This window comes from Sturnira hondurensis, unplaced genomic scaffold (assembly GCF_014824575.4).
Source record: "Sturnira hondurensis isolate 20B ecotype Veracruz unplaced genomic scaffold, ASM1482457v3 Scaffold0001872, whole genome shotgun sequence".
NCBI classification, from domain to species: Eukaryota; Metazoa; Chordata; class Mammalia; order Chiroptera; family Phyllostomidae; genus Sturnira; species Sturnira hondurensis.
In genome coordinates, this window is record NW_028074503.1 from 2,896,353 (window position 1) to 2,918,253 (window position 21,901).

Here is a 21,901-nt window from a genome sequence, read left to right on the forward strand (position 1 = left end):
GCTATTTTTTTACTATCATATAGAATTAGCCACTGGAACCTGATTATAGACCAGAAACCTGTGCACTGGACCTGGAATCTGGCTATCCTATAACCTGGCTATAGGCCATTCAGTCCACTCCAGCATGACAACATCAGTCTCTTTTCCCAGTTTTACTTTTTAAGATGCGTGTGTTTACTTCATGAATACTTTTTGAGATGAATGACCTTTTCTAGTTCTACCAATAAGCATACATTAAACATATCTAGCATAAATTAAATGCTTAGCAGTTCCCTGATATAATAAACTACATGTTCAATACTGTTGTTAATGCCAAGTAAGCAATATGAAATCAAATTTCTATGAAGGAAGAGCACAATGACTGAAATAAAAATTGGGTTATCTGTTTAACCCTACTTCTTAGTCTGTGGTTTTAGCTTAATTTATAAGAACAAAGGATTAACAATACCATAATACTAATTCAAATTCAGTCTTTACGGAGTCAGTTAGTTTTAATTTACCTCATAGATTATACCCAGCAGAATTACTGCTGTAATAATATAGCAGTGTTTCTCACAGTGTACTCTCTGGACCCTGAGTGATGCCTATTGAAATGGCAAATTGCTAAACTCCATCTAGATGTATCACTTTAGAATCTCTGGTGGGTGGATCCTATGAATCTACATATTTACATGTTTTCTAAATTATGCTGATGCCTAATACAGTTTGAGAAGCAGCAAAAAAATATTCTCTTGCCTATGAGAGACTGAGCAAGAGAGTATGAGTTCCTTCAAATCCAACCATTACCACTATCAGAAAAATAGCCTCAAATGTACATGTTCAACCAATCTCAGGTCAGCATTAACATACGTACAAAGTAGTACAGGCAATTAATCTGATTCCTATCTATCCATATAAACTTTCACAAATTAAATTTTACATTATTACTTAAAAATAGTGAAATGGAAATCTCATGTTTAACCTCTATCTCTTAATTTGGGTTCTCCCTGGAAAGTAGATCCTAAATTCTTTAGATTATGTGCAGGTCCTTTCTTTGGAAAGTTATCCCAGGAACAGAAGTGGGGGATTAGAAGAAGGAAAAAGGCCAATACAAGAGTGCATTCAAGAGTTTATCCCTGCCTATGGGCAAATGGGGCTCAATCCCAGTACCTTCTTAGGAGACATGAAGCTGCAGGCATAAAAGAGGAGCATTTATCCATCAATTCTGACTTCTATCAGTTAAGGATTGCTTCATGAGTTGTTAACTTCTTCACACTTTCAGGTTGTGCTTCTAATTCCAAAGGCTTCAGAAAAGCTCCCAGGACAGAAAATCCAGGTGAGGGGCTGTCAGGTTTCACCTGCATGAATCTGGTTACCAATACAATGACTGGAGTAAGTGGGGCCCAAAAGGTGTCCAGTTCATCACTATCACAGGACAAATATGGTCAAAGTGCCTTTTCCTTGGTTTACTAATATAATTTTAATACATTATATAACTAAAATGGATTTTTCTGAGTAAAGCACTTTCAAATGTAAAGTGCAGAACTTTGGCCTATTTATATCTTGATGTATTTGATCCATTCCCACAAAACCTGAGATGCACGGAAATATGATCTTCTGTGAGAAAGGTATTTTCTAATAAACTACATTTCATTTCCTGAATTTGGTTGCCAATTTTTAAAGGGCCAAACAGCAGCAAAATGAACAGTTGGTATGTACTCTGAAAATACTTTGTGTCCAGCAGTGATCCAAAGATTTTATTGTTTAAATTTACATTGGTAAAACTATAGTAAAAACAGACTGACTACACTGGACCCTTAAGTAACAGTTCCTATTATAATGAAATGCAGAATTTTGAATAGTACAAGTTTGTCCTGGACTGTGTCCAGGAGGGTCTGATTACAAGAAACAATTCATTATAACCTCTAATATGATCCTAGAGCATGGCTCTGAAGAATATATTAGACAAAAGTTCTAGTCTAATAGATTAAGAATAGAAAACTAAACAGCCAGTTATGTGCTTTAATTAAATAAATACTATATTTGTTTGTATAATGACAGAGCTAGTTTAGCTAAACAAGAAATAAATAGGTATAAATAAAAAATAAGTCTGATTATCTTTTCACTTAGCTTGAATTGCTAAAGTAATTGAGTTTTTAAACAACCCTCTTTCTTAGCAGGTGGCTAAATAAGCTAATGAATTGATAAAGATGAAATAGGGAAATTAGACTGAAGAGGGGCTGGAAATTAAAAGGAAAAAAGTGAGGACAGACACTGCTGAACAAAACCCAATAATAAGAGGTACTATTTTCAAAAGGAAGAATAAAATATACTCAGGTCTTCACTAAATCAGCTCAGATCACAATCAACTTGATACCAACATTTCCTTTCTTGGACTTGGAGCTGAGCTGTTCATAAATCTGTGTTTAAAAAATTATTTCTTACAACCACCAATTTCTGAAATAAATAAATTAGTTTTTCCTTCCCATGTAATTTTGCAGTTGAACTAGATGATTTTTAAAAGTCCCTGGGATTACTCCAATGGAAATAGCAATATAATAATACTACCTGATTTATCTAAACTTAATTATGTGAATCAAATAAGATATGTAAAAGCACTTAACAAATTGTAATTTAACCCCTTCTATAATTACAAATGTCTCACAATTTACATAGCAATTCAACAACTTCGCTATAATTATATAACTAGCAATTAGAAAGATCTCTATGATTAGCTGTGGCTCTTAAATCTATCTATGATTAACAACAGTTTTTCACTCTTTTGGGTAGATACATGTAATCATTCAGTCCTATCAACAATCCTGTGAAATACCCAAAATATATATTACTATTTTCATTTCACTGATAAACAACTGAGGCACAGAGCAGTTAAACTGCTTGCTCAATAGGATTATAATTAAAAGTGGAATTCATCAAACAAATTAAGTGGAGCTTCTGCTAACTTTCCAATAGCAACCTATATAATACATTAGCATATACTTATGGTTTCTAGAATTCATGATTCCCCATAGCAGAATTTTTGCAACACATGCCTTCTGCTTCCAACAGGCAAGCTTCTTCCACCACTCTGTTAATTCCAAGTAGGTATGCTGCCTCAAACTTCTATGAAGTTTTCTTTAAAAGAAATTTGACATATATTACTTCATTCTTACTGCAACCTCTTTGGACATAGTAAGTATGGTTATTAATAATTAATATGTGATATTATTAAGTAATAGTATTAATACTTAATACTTATTATTAATACTATTATTAATATGATTATTAATATTCAGTTGGGGAAATAAGATTTATCTAGGAAACATGCAGATAATCAGAGATAGGGCCAGAGCTTAAACCCTCGTCCTATCTCCTAGCTCAGGACTTCCCCAATACCCTATGGTGGGAATGTGGCTACGTGCCATCATTGACTGTAGAACACAGTTGCAATTTTTTAAAGCACTTCCTGCTCTGGTCCCTTCTGAGATTACAACATAATTAATTCAAGGCTCTTTACTCTGTTTAGTTTTAAACTGACTGCATAGAAGAGTCCACAACTTGTGGCTAGGAAAGGCTAATATAAACATGTTTCCTAATTCCATTACAAGTCAATTTATATTCATCTCTCAAATGTCCACACTTGTTGTAAGGCAAGTTAAAAAAGCACGTGGGCCCTAATTACTAAAAAATACAATTATTAATGTCCCCCAAAATCCAAAACATGAACTGAGACTGGTCCAATATACTAGGTAATTCCCTCCAACCCTGACTGAGAGATCCCAGTTTATTTTTTCTTCTCAATTATGATTTAACATTAAATCACAGCAACCTATTTGAAAGTCCGTTTAGTAAGCCCTGGCTGGGTGGCTCAGTTGGTTGGAGTGTCATCTTGTACACCAAAAGGTTGTGGATTTGATTACAGTTGGGATGCAAACAGGAGGCAATCAATCTATGTAAGTCTCACATTGATGTTTCCCTCTCTCCCCTTTCTCCCTTCTTCTCTCTCTAAAATCAATAACCATATCTTCAGGTGAGCATAAAAAATGAAAAGCAAAGGGTAAGTTTTAAATAAATTCCAAGGCTCAAAAATAGTAGGATGTACTGCAAAGAATATAGATACAAGATTTATAGCCAGAAGATTGGGTTTGAAGTCAACTCATCTACTAGCTTATACATATAATGCTAATCAAATCACCTAATCTCTCAACTTCTGAGGAAAGATGAAAACTGTACTGATTCTACTTTTATGACACAGTTATTTTTAGATTCAAAAGAGAAGCAATGTAGGAAAAGCACTTTGTATTTTACCATCGTTAATTGTTCTTGAGTCCATTTCCTATCAGTATTAAACAAACCACTTCTAAACTCAGGAATTTCAGAGTACTATCAAAAAAATCAAATAATATTATGGCTTATATTATCTGTACCATAATATTCTCTAAGAAGAGTTTAGATAGGTCTATACATAGTTGAGAAGGAAATACTCCCGACTAAAGGTCATGTAATGACCTTATGTTATTAGTTTATACTTCAAATTCCTTACGGCTTCTGATCATATGATTTATAACCAAAGCCAGGACATTTTTAGAGTCAACAGGAGCCCTATTAATAATTAGCCAGAACAACAGACATTAACCAGAACTGTTGCTGGTAAGCCAGGGCATATGGTCACTTTATATAAGAAGCATCCTAGATTTGGAAAGAGGAAATCTATTTATTTCAGTCTTAACACCCATGCAAACATAGGCTATAAAAACTATAGCTAAAGAAGTCCTCTACAAATGCAAATTATCACCAAGGGTGTGAAGTGAATTAAAGCATAATTTAATTTCAGTATATATTTCTAGTAATTCTGATTATAACTTAAGTAAAATTGAAAAGTATTGGCTGAAACCAAAGTTCTCCTCTAAGAATTTTGGACATAAAATATTTTTGGAAAGGTAACTATCAAAGCTACCCTAACCTTAAGCTAATATCTGGATTAGGAAAAGCACAAACTCAATATTTAAACAAAGTATTTTTCTCCAGTAAAAACAGGAAAAACTGCGGGGGGTGGGGTGGGGATGGGGAAGTCAGTGAGCTGTTTGAAGATATATCATATCTGTAATTTATGACACATGAATACATTAAATATTACAACTATTTGCTAGGAGTGAATAAATTTATCCATTCACAGATGGAAAAATTACCATTTAAGATGTGAATCATTATTTTCTTAAAAGTAGATAAAGCAATGAATATTAAACATGTTTGCTCTTGTGAAGCTATCAAGGAATGCTTTAATTAACAGACTCCAGATAGTTTGTTCCTATAGTTAACTGACATAACATTTTCCATTTACATTATTGTAAATAAAAATTGTTCCCACAATTTCAATCACAGTAGCATTATATAAAAGTACATAGGACAATGCAGTATAGTACTATATTTACTGGATAAAAAAGTAAAGATTAGTTTTTCAAAATTACCAGAATACAATCTACTTTTATACTCTAAGGTCTTAGTGATCACTCTCAAATTCTTTTATCATCACTGCAGGAGTTAAACTCTGAGGTTCTTATGAAGGCCAGTGTTAAAGGTCAGTGTTGTGTTAACACCAATCTTATAAACGCTAACTAACAAAAGTCCTGGGCTTCATAAACCTACCTGCATAGGTATCAAATATTGCCCAAGCAGCCACTATATTATTATAAATGGATGACCTGAAAGAAAAAGATGACACTTTCCATTGACAGCAAATCATTTTGCAATAACAGATCAACATTCTTGATCAGCTCATCATCCTTTAAACCTAGGCAACTATGTAATTTTATCGTATACTGTACTATCTTCACCAAATATAAAAAAGATGGTTCCTAAATTGGGAAAAATACATATCTAGTAAAATCTTGCCCATTACTGATATGAAATGAAGTAGTTGATATTTAATGAAACCAAACTACTTCAATAGTTTATGAAAAGAAATGAAGAAGGTATATGTAGCCATAGTGAAAATCAAAATAAATCTTCTTTATCTAAGTTGGAAATTGGCCAGACTACATAAAGCTAATTTTTCTAATTGGAAACCCATGCATAATCTTTAATGTATATGTAGCACTTTAATGACCACCTAAAACTGTCAAAATAAAAAGTGTGAGACTGACATTTTTCATGAACATTAAACATATCTTTTAAAACAATTATTAAACTACTGCTCAACCTAACTGAATCTTGGCACCATCAACTCAAATCACAGACAAAACGTTTTGGCACTTGGGCAAGATTACTAATTGATGTATATACCTATCTCCAAACAACACTTGATAATTACTGTAAACAAGTTTCAAACAATTACAGCAAGTGTTCCAGTTGACACACACACAATTTTCTTTTGTTTTAGAGTCTTATCTCTCAAACAGCCTTTTGTCTTATTCTTAAAATAGTTGTTATTCTTATAATAGTTCACTGGTGTGTTCATTTTAGAAGTGCTGAATAGTATTATTTAAATATTCCTAATGGGTTTATCTATTTATTTTTTTTAAGATTTTATTTATTTATTTTTAGAGAGAAGAGAAGGGAGAGAGAAAGAAAGGGAAAGAAACATTAACGTGTGGTTGCCTCTCACATGTCCCCTACTAGGGACCTGGCCTGCAACCCAGGCATGTGCCGTGACTGGGAATCGAACTGGTAGCCCTTTGGTTTGTAGGCCTGAGCTCAATCCACTGAGCTACACCAGCCAGGGCTATTCCTAACAGGTTTAATCACTTACTTTTAAATTTTTGCCTAAAGATATAGGCCCTCAGTAGGGGCGGGGGGAGAGGGGAATGGGATGATGTTGGAATGGGAGCAAACTGGGAAGTGCCCAGCACAAATAGCAGAAATAGCCTTAGACTAGGAATCAGATATTGTTGTCTCAGTCTCTCAACTCTATCCTGGTTCTTCAGATAAATCACATAATTCATTCGTTCATTATATGTGCTAGGTCTATGTTGTCTAATACAGTAGCCACTAGCGACATGTGGCTTTGAGCACTTGAAATGCAGCCAATCCAAAATGAGATGTACTATAAAGATAATACACCATCAAATTTTTTAGAATAGCATGAAGAAAACAAATGTAGGAAGTTTCATTAATACATTTTTATATTGATTACATGTTGAAATATTTTATTTTTGAAAGATTTTATTCACTTATTTTCAGAGAGAGGAGAAGGGAGAAAGAGAGGGAGAGAAACATTGATGTATGTGAGAAGCATCAATCGATTGCCTATAGCACACTCCCAACTGAGGACCTGATCTGCAACCCAGGCATGTGCCCTGACAGAGAATCGAATCAATGATCTTTTGGTTCACAGGCCAGCGCTCAATCCACTGAGCCACATCAGCCAGGGCTAAAATAATATTTTAGGTAAAACTTACTTCTTTTTTGATTTTAGAAAGAGAGAAGGGAGAGAAAGAAACATCAAATTTTTTTGTTCCACTTATTTCTGTATTCATTGGCTGATTCTTGTATGTGTCCTGACCAAAGATCAAACCCACAACCCTGGCATATGGGAACAACCCTTTAACCAACTAAGCTATCAGGCCAGGGTCATTTTAGATAAATTTAATTAAATAAAATATATGAAGTTAATTTCACCTGTTTCTTTATACTTCTCAAAATGTGGCTACTAGAAAGTTTTAAATTATATATATGGCTCTATTGTGTAGTACTGTGCTGAGACTCCTGTAAGAACTAGGAATTCTGAGGAGAATAAAGAAAGCACAATCTCTGCTGTCAAATAACCACCCACAGCCTAGGTGGAAAAGATACAAAAATAATTACAGTATAATGGTGTTAAGTAAAGTGATAAAGATATATAAGAGGTATGGGAGAATAAGAAAAGCTATTTTTTGGAAGGGGGTAGGAAAGAGGTAAAGAGCAATGTTAGATTAACCTCTGGAAGCCGAGCCACCTGAGTCTTAAAGGATAAGTAGAAAGGTAAAATATAAAGGATTGGAGTGAAGGCAATTCCAAGAGATTGTATGGGCCGCAATAAAGAAACAGCCAAGGGGACAAAAGAGGAATAAAAGAAGTTTCCTGTTGCAAGAAGGAAAGGGTAGGGCAGAGGATAGAGAATATACAAGGCTAGGAAGGGCTCCTGTGACAATTTAAAGAATTTTAACCTTTAGGCAACAGAGTGCCCCAAAAGGTTTTAACCAAGGCAGTCCCAAGATCAGAAATGATTTAAATCTCTGGCAGCTGAGTGGACAGTGGATCAAGCTGAACAAGGCTTGAAACAAGAAGGCTGTAGTCTAAGGAAGAAATATCAGTGCCTAACCTGGAGAAGTGTGAGGATGGAAAGGAAAGCACTAATTCAAAGCTAAATTTAGAAGGTAACATCAGTAGAATATAATTGCTGACTGTCCTGACTCCATGAAAGGGGGGTTTATTTTATTCTAAAGAAATGAGAAGATCCTAGAATATTTTAGGCAGGGGAAACATCGTGTTCCTAGGTTTTAAAGGACTACTCTGACTGCTGTGGAGAATACACTGCAAGGGGAAAACACTGGAAGTAGAAATAGCTGATTTAAAGAAAAAGGCTATTGCTGCAGAAGAGGTTTGAGATGATGATGGCTTGACCCAGTGTGTTAAGGGGATAAGCAACTGGATTCATGCTTTTTGTTTGTTTGTTTGCGGGTTTTTCTGATCCTCACCCAAGGACATTTTTTCATCACTTTTAGAGAGAAAGGTGATGAATGAGAAACGCTGAATGGTTGCCTCTTGTAGGCTCTCTGGTGATAGAACCTGCAACCCAGGTATGTGCCCTGACCAAGATTCAAACTTGTAACCATTTGACGTACAGGATGTTGTGCTGGCTAGGGCTCAAGTTTCTTTCTTTCTTTTTTTTAACCTACAAAATGGTATTGCCTAATTCACAGGATTGCAAAAGGAAAAGGGAAGTTCAAGAAGATCACACCTATTGAGCCCAAGTGTTTTGTGTAACCAGAAAGCTAGGGTGTCTGCTGGGAGTGACAATACTATACAAAGGTTTGAGAAAATAGTGAAGGTTTGGAAGATAGCAAAGGAAACAGAAAGAGCTGACCAAAGGCTATTTTAAGGATTAACTGATGCTTTACATGAGGTCTGAAACCACATAATTTTAGTGATATCAGTTGCAACTATTACATGGTTTTAAACTTCACAACCCTCAGCTACCCAATGGTAGGAGTTAAGTAGAATCAAGTTGCAGTTGTAAAATGGCTAAAAGTTAGACGATTTTAAAATCTATATAGTTTTAAAATTCTATAGTTCTAAGTATTCTAGAATTTTTACTGCTGCCACATTTTTTCTTATTGTGGTTAAATGTACATAATACCAGATTTACTATTTTAACCATTTCACCAGGCAACTTTTAAAGAAACATCTTAAGCCTCCAACGGATTTTAGTTATAATGGTACAGAAAAATCCCATCTCAAGATGGCAAATCTGGGCCTGGGGTCACTAGAGTCCTAACTTCTGTTGCCTCTCAATGGAAGTAGCCTCATCTTTTTTGTCACAATATACTGTATTCTCCCATGTACAACATGCACTTTTTGGCCAAATTTTTGAGAGAAAAATATGGGTGTGCATTATACATGGGAATAATGACTATGTACCATGGGCACAATGGTTCTGTGTATAATATGCACAAAAATATGGGTGCGCATTATACACAGCAAAATACAGTAATATAAGTATTCATTTTCTAAGTATTGAAAAAGTTTGGGAAGCAATGTTCTAAACCATAAAAAAAATGAGAAACCTAGTATTTTGAAAGGTTAAAAATAGCTGCTTCTCTGTTAAAGAAATTTTCTCATTTCTTCGGGACTTCATATTTTTTCTATTAGGTAGGGGAATACAGCTCCTTATTGGGGGCAAATATCTATGCCCACCATTTCCACTGTTTAAGTAACCATCCTAGAATCTCATAAGGAGAAGCTAGTAATTTTGAATGGCTTCAAAGATTTTCCTCCACCTACATGAAAAATTGGAATCCCTCAAGGGAAACCCAATTCATTTATGCACAGAGTACTGACTATATCAAGCACTGAGTTACTTTCTGAAGACACAAAGGTGAATAAGACATAGTTTTAACCTCAAGAAACTTACAATCTAGTGAAGAGACTGGATTAAATAAATAATTTAAATTATAGTAAGTGTAAGGTGGGAGAGTACGTAGTGCTGTAAAAATAATAGAAGAGGCTATTAAAACAAGACAAAAGAATTAGTAATCATTAGGCAAAGGGTAGGGGTATGTTTGGTTAAGGACTGCAGACCGAGGAAACAGCACACGAAGGCCTGGGACTAAAAGGCCAGTGAGGCCAGAAGGCAGATGTTTGGAAATGAACTGGGGACGTAAAACAGGCATTTCAAAGGGGCTTTCTTTAAAGAGTTAACAAGTAAGCCATCTGAAGGGGTTTAAGCAGCATAGTAACATTAATAGACTCATTTTTTTCAAGATCACAGTAGCTAGCTATAGTATAGAGTAGTAGTCTCAAAGTGGTCAAAATTTAAGGTGAGAGAAGATACTAGATACTAATTTTTTCTCATGCTTTAAAAATATCTTCAAAATGTGTTATAATAGTCATAGTAAGGGCTAGCTTTTTTGGAATACATACTATGCAACTAAACATGCTACTGAGCAGTTTACATATATTAATTCATTTATTCTTCATAACTCTCAGAGTTTGGTACTATTATATTCCTCATTTTACAGGTAAGAAAAGTGAGACAGGGATTATTAAGAAACCAGGCCAAGGTCACTTAGTAAGGAAGTATTAGAGCAGGATTCAAAGCCAGGATGTCTGGCTCCAGAACCTGTGACTTACTCATTAGACTATCTACCATTTTTCAGCAATACATGTACAATTTAAAATTTAAATATATACATGAATTGAGAATAGATGCTTAAGTTTTTTTTCTCAACACTAGTGAAGAGAAAGGTTTACATAAGGTTGTTGGTTGGGTGGATATGAACAGTAGATTAACAGTAGACTAAGAGATAATGGGACCTCGGAATATTGGGGTGGTAATGAAGAGAAGATACTGGGAGATATTTGGTAAGTAAAATTGACCTGACTTATTGCTAGATTGGATATGTGGGTTAAGGAAAAAGGTGCCAAGGATGATTATTTTGATTTTGACTTAAATAGACTGGACAGTGAAGTCATTGGCAGAGGCCAGAAGGAACAAGTTAGGTCATTTAGTTACCATAGGTTTTCGTTGGACCACAAGTATGCCCTTCTTTCAATGCGCCATTAAAAGACACACTGATTATAGTATCTTTGTCCGTCTTTGTCCGAGGTCTTAGAAGAATTACAGAAAAGTATTGATCAGGTTTATCAGATATTATGGTCCTAGTCTAGTGTTTATTTTCTTCATTTGTAGAATTCCTAATGCTGAAACGCTTCTTTTAGCAATCACGATAAATAGGAAAATACATTGTTTCAATGTTATCAGACACAGGAAATGTTGATGTATATATATATATTTAGATTTATATATATATAAATATATATATTTATATATATAAATATATATATATTCCCTAATATATTGTTCCAACAAACAATGCTGGTCACCTGTGATTCCTTCTCATTTTAGTTTCTCCAGAAACTTTCCGTTTAACCTCAGCAAAACACACGTCGTTTTGCTATCCAGCCTCACCCCCCAGTCTTGTCAGGTCACATTACCGAACTGCAGGTAATATCTACAAGGCAGAGAATTACGTTAGATAAATCCGTGTCTGTTCCCTCATTAGTTACTTTTAATTCTCCATTTGGTACAAGCCACTCCTATATCCTTTCCCTGAAATGTGCTTAAGTCAGACGCATCTGTAACTTTCGCGTAACACCAAGGAACTGAAACTTCCCAAACAGAACGGCTTGACCTTTCTCCAGGAAATACCCCAAACGCTGTGGCAATCGCCAGTTCTTGGACTGGGCCCTCTCCTCCTCTGTCAGTGCACTCATCCGGTGCATTCACGACTGGACACCCTGTAGATCCCAGTCCGCGATAGTCCCACGTATTGCCGCCTCTTACCAAGACGGGAGGCGGGGCGTAAACGCCCGGGAACACCCGCGTGACGTCGCACGGGTTCCAGCAGGGGCGGGCGTGGCCGCCTCCCAACTCGGCCCGCGGCCCTGGAGCCCTCCCCCACCGCCGGAAAAGGGGGCCTGCCCTGAGGGGCTGGCTTTCCCGCCGGGCGTTTGGCAAACTAGTGAGGAAAAGAGAAAAGCGAGCCGCTTTTTCTTCACAGCCCCGGTGTGTGCCTGCGTCCCTGGCCGGGACTTTCAATAATCTGAAGACAATCTTGGAAGCCGTGAGTAAGAGGAATGTTTTCCCAAATCGGAGCGCTGGGTCGTAGAGCCCACTTCCGGCCTGGAGCGGCGCGCTGACCCAACGCGTTTGGACCCTAGGGTGGGGACGGCTGTAGGACTGTGGGGCTGAGTGTTAGTAGGCTACGGCCCGGCCAAAGCCGGCCAGAGAGGAGAGAAGACAGGTTCGGGCTGCGTGCTATTTCTTAGTCTCCCGCGCAAGCTTTGGACCAGCTGCGACGAGACCGCCCCGCGCACGCGCAGACATCGCCCCGCGAGGCGTCGCTTCTCGCGCTTACCTGTCTGGTTAGCTTCCGGAAGCAGAGGCTGAGAGGGTCCTGGGAAAGGGAGCTTGTGAACTTCTGCGTTGCTAGTAAGAGAACTGCTCAAAATCCTTATTCAATTAAGGACTCCTGTGTGACTCGCGGCGTGGTCCTTCCTTACTTATAGGAGAATACATGTGGTGTGATATGAAAGAAATGTTTTACCCAGCACCTTCAATGTGGTGGTTTACACTGCTGTAGGATGCACAGAAATGTATTACGTTCTGCAGACCTTTGAGCCCAGGAAGCGACTTGAGAGGCAAGATGTACATTTCTGAGATCATAGAGTGTACCATCGTGCAGTGAATAACGGTTCATTGTCAGAAGACTTGCCAACAAAAAGTACCGGGCATGCAGGATAGGTAGGAAATGGTTTCGGGAGCCAGAAGTTGCAAGTTTAATATTGATAAATTGTTTTTATGTGGCGAGGGGGGCTAAAGAAAAAAATCTAACTCTGAAGATACAGATAGGTATATTTCTTATAGTACACTTTTTTACTCTTGGTTTAAAATTATTTAATACTATGCATTTTTAAATTTATTAAAGTAAAATTTGGCTTTACATTATTTACTTAATAGGAATAAGTAATTAACCTAGTTTTGATTACTTAGTAGTGTTTTGCTGTTATTGGCATCACAACATGAGTTCCAGCTGTGACGAAACCTTGTCCTAGCAATCTCATCTTGGGCCAGTCACTTCATCTCCTAAGCCCATTTCTCCAGCTCTAAAATGAAATCAATAATGGTAGCTGTTTTTTTGCGGAGTTGTTCTGAAAATTAAGAGAAAAAAATAAATATAAGACAAAACAGTCCTTGGTATATAGTGAACACTAAATAAATGGTGGCTTTTACTGACGACAGTAAAAATTGATTGATCTTTTAGGGTTAAGAAATAGAAAACGAGTCTCTTTGAAAATAAAACTGTACTAATGCAGTGCACCCAGTTCTACTTTTTAAAAACTTCATTATGGAAATAATACATACACAAGAGAGACACTACAATTATGAACCTCCTCATATACCCACCCATTCACTGCCCAGCTTCAATATTGTCAAAGTTCAGCCCTTGTTTCATCTCCCCACCCAAGATTCATTGTTTTGTTTGTTTTAGCTGGAATATTTTAAGGCAAATCTCAGAACACCTGTAAACACCTCCTCGTTATATCTATTTTAACAGATAAAGGACTTAAAAAAATATGACCATGTCATTATCATACTCAAAATTAAAAAATACCCTAATATAATCTAAAATCCAGTCCATGTTTAGTTTTCACTGATTATCTCAGAAAAGTATAATCACAATTATTGAAAACTTAATAAAAGTTATTTATTTTTGTAGTACTTTATGGTTTATCCAGTGGATTCACACATAATCTTCCTAACTGTAGAAATGTTACTGCTTATTTCAGCTTATTTTAGCTGCTTCATCAGAGACCTAAAGAAATGGGTAACAAGAGACACTTAAATCAGTTTGGATACTTGTTAGCTATTGTAAGGCATTGGCTAAGGAGCCAGGTGTGAGGTTTAGTAGATTTGTTAATCATTTTACTTTTTTTTTTTTTTAAAGATTTTATTTATTTATTTTTTTATTTTTAGAGGGGAGGGAGAGAGGGAGAGAAACATCAATGTATGGTTGCCTTTTGTGCATCCCCTGCTGGTAGTTAGCCTGCAAGGAACCCGCCTGCAACCCAGGCATGTGCCCTGACTGGGAATCGAACCGCGATCCTCTGGTTCGCAGGCCCACGCTCAATCCACTGAGCTACGCCAGCCAGGTCATTTTACTTTTTTGGTGGTAGCTAGTTAATGACCTCAAATTTAAGAACCCATTAAAATATTTATTAATCCACTTCTTAATAATAGCCTATTGCTTCCTTCAAGGGTTAGAGAAATAATAAACTTATTTACCTTTGCTCCAAGAGAGGCACAAAATAGCTTTACCCTAGTTGCCTTGTTATTAGCTGTTTCTGTGTTCATAGATCTTTGCTGTGTCCATATCTCGCTCATCGATTACATGAGAAAGCCAGCTATTCAGACATTCGGTTAAAACGTCAGTCATCTTCCTTGCTCTTTATAACATGTTTTTGTATGTGTGTATAAACGTGAATGCTTGTTAAGTCAAGAATACTTCAGAATGTTTTTTCAGTTTTTGTTTCAATACACTGTTGTACTCTGTCCTTTTTCAAAGCTTAAAAAGCAATAAATCCTTTTAGAATGGTGTGTGAATACTGATCATGAATGACTACAAACCTCTGTATATCGGGGCTTTCAATTTAACATAATTTAGGTAATTACTTCCTTCTGGAAGGAGTAAGAAAATTTAGCTTAACTAAAGTCCAGATTACTGAAATCTGGGCTTTTCTCACCATAATCATCTTTCCTTACTTTCCATTCCCTTCCACTCCACCAAATTCTCAAAGTTATTGATTGTAGGTAAATAAGGAAAACTTGAGAACAGCTGGCTGGGCTCAAATTACATAAAGGTAAATGAAGGATTCATTTGTTTTGCAATCTGTCGTTTCAGGTATTTCAGCTGTCCAATGACAACTTCATACCTATATAATGTAACAGAAAAGGTCAGAAAACATTAGGCAAATACAAGTGTCGAGCATACCGAAGCAAGATGAACGTCTCTGGAAGCAGTTGTGGAAGTCCTAGTTTTGCAGATATATCTAGTGACTTTAAGGATCTTTGGACGAAACTAAAAGAGTATCATGATAAAGAAGTACAAGGTAAAATCTTTTCATCAATACAGCAGTATTATGTTGAGAATGTAATAATAACAACTCGTTTTGGCTGACAGCTTAAAGATTTCATTTATATTTTTAAAATTTTATTGATTGATTTTAGAGAGAAAGAGAAGAAGGGAGGGAGAGAGAGACAAAGACATCGATTTGTTGTTGTACTTATGTATCATACATTGGTTGATTCTTGTGTGGGCCCTGACCCAGGGTCAAACCTGTAACCTTGGCATATTGGGATGATGCTCTAACCAACTGAGCTACCTGGCCAGAGCCAAAGTTCTCATTTTTAAGGGACCTTTACTGTTATAAACTTGTGGTTAAGTTATTCTTTTTTAATTAAAGACAACTACTGCAGTATGTCGTTCTTGCACAATTTGTGGTAATATGTGGTATGATGGAAAGGGCATAAAAATTTTCAACTGAAGACCTGGATTTGAATTCTGATTTCATTTATTTACTTGCTTTGTGATCTCAGCCAAGTTACATAACCTCTAAACTTAATTTTCTCTTCTAAAATTATTCCCAGGTTTATTTATAAGCATAAAAAATACTACCTATGTCATTTCACAAATCTTTGGGAATCTATTTACTACCAGTACTGAGATATTGAAGTAAATGACACTTTGTCTTCAAATGCAGTTGAGTTGAGATAGATTCATATAAACAGATCATTACAGTGTAATGAAATAAGAGCTTAAAAGGTTTTTATGAAGTGCAGTGTGGGAGCAGATGATTGAGCAGTTATGGTCAGAATGAGTATATAAGTGTTATTTATGATTGTGTTAAAGTATATTCCAAATAAAGGAATTTTCTATGGAAGCTAAACTCAAGGTTTGATATTAAGCTTTAATATACCTATCTAATTTTGTGACTTTAATGTAATATGTTTTTCCCATGTGTGGGAAATACTTCATATTATATTTGTTTCTTGAAACCATAGGTTTAATTCTATAGTACTTTATAGTTTTAACATTATACCAGAACGCCATTAAAACATGATCCACCTGAATCTAAAGTGTAGAATGTAGGTCTGGGTTGGAACTTCCCTGTGATACATTTATCTTATGGTACATTTAATTTTTAGCAAAACCTCACAATAATGGACTCATTAATTAATAGAGTCTGAAATATGAACCCAACATGTATTCTTACATGCTCCAGTGTACTTGGAGATGCTTGTTCAAGAAATATTTGGGGGGCCGCTTACTATGTGTCAGATGTTGTAAATAAAAATAAATCATATACAGTCCTAGTTTTAAGCAATTTTATAGTATACCATTTTATTTGAGAATATAAAGGAAGAACCAGATGGGTATGTTGGGTTTGGGGAGATGGTTTAGTGATAGACCAGGCTTTATAATTGAAATCAGTTTAATTAATCACTATGTACTATGCTGAAGGCAGAGTTGTCATTATGCTTTGTCGTCATGCTTTGTCTTTAGGATTAAGTCTAAAATGTTCATCTTGAGTGGCTGCTTTTATTGATTGCAAGTGAATGGGAGTAGTGCTTGCTGCGAAAGAGGCCATGTGAGGGAGTGGTTAAATCCGTGAATTTTTGATCTAGACTACCAATATTGGGACGCCATATCTGCCAGTTGAATAGAGGTGGTGACCTTGTACAAGTTGTTTTACTTTATAGTGCCTCAGATTCCTTATCTATAAAATAGAGATACTAATAATAGCTACTTTATATTACATTAAATAGCTTAATACATATAAAGCATTTGGAAGAGTTTTCTGGCACATAGTGACAATATATATTAGCTGTTGCTATCATCTGAAGCAGTAACATTATGTGCTATCAAGTCCTGCTGTGGACCACCCCAGTGACAAACAATGGGTTACTACAAAAAAGTTGTAACAGATGTTTCAGATACTGATTACTTATTATCCCATTTCTGGATTTTTTTTAAAACTCCTGATTTCTTGGAGGAAACAAAGAGAATGACCAAAATAATAACATGAGAAAATTTAAATGATTAGGAAATCTTAGAAAAGTCTAACTTTCTTCCATCTTTTGGTGGGAGGGAGTAGGGATACTCACTTTAAAAATTGTCATAAAATATACATAACATCTTAACCATTTTTAAGTCTACTGTTTACTGATATAAAATATGTATGTATATATAGTATTTTGCTTTTCCATTCATCCACTGATAGATATTTGGGTTGTTTTTATGTTTTGGCTATTGTAAATAATGTTGCTATGAATGTGGGTGTACAAATACCTGTTTAACACTTCCCATTATTTTGGGTATATACCCGGAAGTGGAATTGCTGAATCATTCTATTTTTCACTTTTTGAGGAACTTCCATGCTGTTTTCTATAACGGCTATACTAGTTTACATTCCCACTAACAATGTACAAGGGTTTCAATTTCTGTACATTCTTTCCCTCATTTGTTGTCTTCTGGTTTTCTTTGTTTTCCTCCTCTCCCCTCCTCCCCTCATTTCCTTCCTCCCTTTCCTTCCTCCTTTTCTTTCCTCCCTCCTTCCCTCCCTCTCTTCCTTTCTTTCTCCCTCCCTTGAGGGCACTGGCCTTCCTAATGGATGTGAGGTGGTATCCCACTGTGATTTTCATTTGCATTTCCTTCATGATTAGTGAGTTGAGTATCTTTTCCTGTACTTATTAGCCATTTGTATATCTTTGGAGAAATGTCTGTTCCAGACCTTTGCCTATTTTTTAATCAAATTGGGTTTTTTGTTGTTCTTGTTTTTCAGTTATACGAGTTCTTTGTATGTGTATGTCCTTGATATTAATCTCTTACTAGATAAATGATTTGGAAATATTTTCTGTTGGGAACCACCCTGCCTGGTTTCAGAAACTGTAACCTCCCATGGCTAGGGCTGAGTGAGGGACCATGAGACCCTAAGCCACTACGGAGACAAAGCTTATCTCCCTGGCAGGAGCACTGCCTCTCCCCACTGTACTTCACCCTGCCTGGCCCCCCATTGGGTGATTAGTTAGCCAATGATGGGTAAGATTCCTCAAGGGAGGGATGGCCTAAGACAGGCATGGTCACGAGGGGGCCCTCAGGGAAGGACTTGGGGGGCTATGGAGAAAGGGGGTGATGGACCCTCACCCTTTGTGACATAGCCTGAGTACTCATTCCGTCTGCCATAAGTCTCCTAATCTCTTGGCTGCCTTAATTCCCCTGCCTGATTTAAGCCTGAAACAATGCCAGAGGTGGGTGCTGCCCTGTGCTGGAAAAGGCGGGTTCCCTGGGGCGACCAGGCCTAAGAAAGAATGCACAAAATCCTGTGAAACCTGCTTTTCAGATACCCTCATTTAAATGATAAGGGTCCAAGTATAAAGTGAGTTTGTTTCCCCAAAGTTTTATGGCCCTTTAGCTATTTGATCCTGACTCAAAATAGGCCCTCAGAGTTCTTTAAATGTTATCTATTATTACTGCCTCACAATGATTGATGAGCTTTCCATATACACACTGTATTCCTATGCAAATTAACTGTCAAGGCACAGGTCTGCGCACTCTCTTGGAGAGTGGCTGTGCCATCGGGCCTTTTCCTCCAGAAGACTCAATAGTTTGTGTGAATTTGTCTCGTCTCATTCATAACACCGTGGACACTGCAGGCTGGTGTCTGCATCAGTTTTCTCCCATTCTCTGGATTGCTTTTTCACTATATTAATTGTGTCTTTTGATGCACAGGTGATTTTAATTTTGATGTAGTCCAATTTACCTCTTTTTGTTGTTTGCCTATACCTTTGGTATTATATCCAGGAAATTGTTGCCAAATCTATATCAATAAGATATTGCCTTGTGTTTTCTTCTAAGAGTTTTATAGTTTTAGCTGTTATATTTAGGTCTTTGATCCATTTTGAGTTAAAATTTCTATGTGATGTAAAGTCAGAGTTCAACTTCATTCTTTAGCATGTGGATTCCCAGTATCCCAACACCGTTTGTTGAAAACACCACCTTTTAAATCTTACCTTTTGCAACAGTATGAATGGACCTGGAGATTATTGTGCAAAGTGAAATAAGCCAGTGAGAAAAGGACAAATACCATATGATTTCACTTATATGTGGAGTCTATTGAACAAAATAAACTAAGAAGCAAAATAGAAACAGTCATGAACACATGAAACAGACTGACAGCTGTCAGAGAGGAGGGGGAAGAGGGAACTAGATGAAAGAAGGTAAAGGAATTAGCCAAAAATACATTTATATGCAACACATAGACACAGACAACAGTGCAGAGATAGCCAGAGGGAATGGCAGGCAGGGGCTAGGTGGAGATGGCTAAGGGTAATGGGGACATCTGCAGTAGAGTCAATTATTAAAATAAAGTTTAAATTAAAAACAAAAGAGACTTCTTTCCCTATTGAATGGTTCTGGTACCCTTGTCAAAAACCATTTGATCATGTATATAAGAGTTTATTTCTGGGCTCTATTCTGTTCCATTGATCTATATGTCTGTCTGTATGCCAGCACCACAATTTTGATTACTATAGCTTTTTACTAAGTTTTGAAATCAGAAAGTATGTGACCTTCAACTTTGTTCTTTTTGAAAACTGTTTTGTTCATTCAGTGACCTTTGAGACTCCATATAATTTTTAGGATAGATTTTTCTATGTCTGCAAGGAAACATTATTGGGATTTTGATAGTGATAGCATTGAATTCATAGATCGCTTTGAATAGTATTGACATCTTAATAGTAAGTCTTCCAGTCTGTAAACAGGAGATGTCTTTCCATTTGTTTATAGTTTTAATTTGTCTCAGCAACATTTGCAGTTTTTACTGTATAAGTCTTTCATCTCTCTGATTAAAGGTTATTCCTAAGTATTTCATTCTTTTGGATGCTATTAAAAGTAGAATTGTTTTCTTAATTTCCCTTTCAGATTGTTCATTGTGAGTCTATAGGAGTACCACTGATTTTTACGTGTTGACTTTGTATCTTGCAACTTTACTGGAAGTTTTCATTTCTTATTTGTGGTTTATGAAGCCCTGGCTGAGGTAGACATTAGAAACTCTTACCTTTTTTAAATGAAAGGTTGGAGTTTAACTACCTTTACTACAGTACCCACATACTTTACTGCTCTATCGTGCTCATTCTTTGATAGATTTTTCTGATCCTTGTTTCTATTAAAAACCTCTTTCAATGTACAGAATTGCTGATGAAATTAGAGTCTAGGAGTGTTAATTCAGTTATCAGTGAAGTTACTATTGTTTTGTCTCTTTTAAAAAATTTTAAATTTATTTATTTTTTTATTGAATTCATTTGGGGTGACATTAATAAAATGACATAGGTTTCAGGTGTATAATTCTATAACACATCATCTGTTTACTGTGTGTTCACCACCCAAAGTCAAGTCTCCTTCCATCACCATTTATTGCCCTTATACCCTCTACTACCTCCTCCCACCCCCTTCCCTCTGGTAATCACCACACTGTTGTCTGTATCTATGAGTTTGTTGTTGTTATTGTTATTTTTACTTAACCCCTTCACCTTTTTCCCCCAGTTCTGAAATTCCCCTAACTTCAGACTGCTGTCAGTCTGTTCTCTATCTATGAGTTTGTTTCTATTTTGTTTCTTTGTTCATTAGGTTTCACATGAGTAAAATCATATGGTACTTGTTTTTCTTCAACTGGCGTATTTCACTTAGCATAATGCTGTCCAGGTCCATCTATGCTGTTGCAAAGGGTAAGATTTTCTTCTTTTTTTGTGGCTGAGTAGTATTCCATTGTGTAAATGTATCAGGCTTAAGCTTTTTTCCTAAAAATGTCAAAATGCAAAGTAAGCAGTGAAAAGTTATTCCTCTCTCCTACTCACACATGCAGGTAACCACTTTTAATATTTTTTTGTATGTGTTCACCTATATTCTTTTCTAATTTAAAGTTTAAGGTTTTTTATTTTAGGAAATATTACACATTTATAAAACTAAATAAAATAGTGTAATGAACTACATACCTATCACTCAGCTTCAACAGTTGTCAGTACATGGCCAGTTGTGTTTTTACCTATATTCTGTGTACTTCTGTGCCTCTTCTGCTCAATTATTTTGAAGTCTCTAACATAATTTCATCTAGAAATACTTAAGTGTAGTACAGTGCTCTCTTAACAACAACAAAAAAATGCCATAATCACACTAACAAATTTTCTAATATCCTAATATCTACTAGATGATAGTGTTCAAATTTCCCTACTCATCTAAAATGTCTTTTTAGTGGCTTTGTTTAAAATGTACCTAAAAGACATCTCCATGTTATATATGGAACATTTATAACATCTCCATGTTATAAAAACTCAAATCTATTGAGTTTTTCAGTGTAGTTTTAAATTTGTCATTAGTGGTAGAGATCTGATTTTAAAGTGATATTCTTTTGGTCATACACCCAGAGACAAATATAAATATTTTACATTAATTCTGCTCTTCACTTAACTATACTGTTCTCTCTCAGAAAATCTAGTGTGAAACATTGAAGAAGGATTTTGAGTTTTAACACTAATTAGTCATTCAGTGAGTAGTTATTGAATTATATGCCAGGAATAGTAGCAGTTGCTGAGGAGATAATAGTGAAG

General features: G+C 36.0%; 1 protein-coding gene across 11 annotated transcripts in view; it reads left to right on the forward strand.

Moving 5' to 3' along the window:
* Positions 1-21,901, forward strand: part of RBBP8 (RB binding protein 8, endonuclease) — a 112,327-nt gene that overhangs the window by 5,604 nt on the left and 84,822 nt on the right. The window contains exons 1-4 of one of the 11 annotated variants that reach the window (XM_037031828.1): positions 8,741-8,756; positions 11,585-11,683; positions 12,240-12,302; positions 15,141-15,348. In XM_037031828.1, the coding sequence (XP_036887723.1) occupies positions 15,240-15,348 (109 nt within the window). In that variant the 5' untranslated portion in view covers positions 8,741-8,756; positions 11,585-11,683; positions 12,240-12,302; positions 15,141-15,239. Of the gene's footprint in view, positions 1-1,261; positions 1,316-8,732; positions 8,757-11,584; positions 11,684-11,970; positions 12,401-15,140; positions 15,349-21,901 lie in introns of those variants that run through there. The other 10 variants (XM_037031833.1, XM_037031843.1, XM_037031857.1 and 7 more) reach the window with 10 other exon arrangements.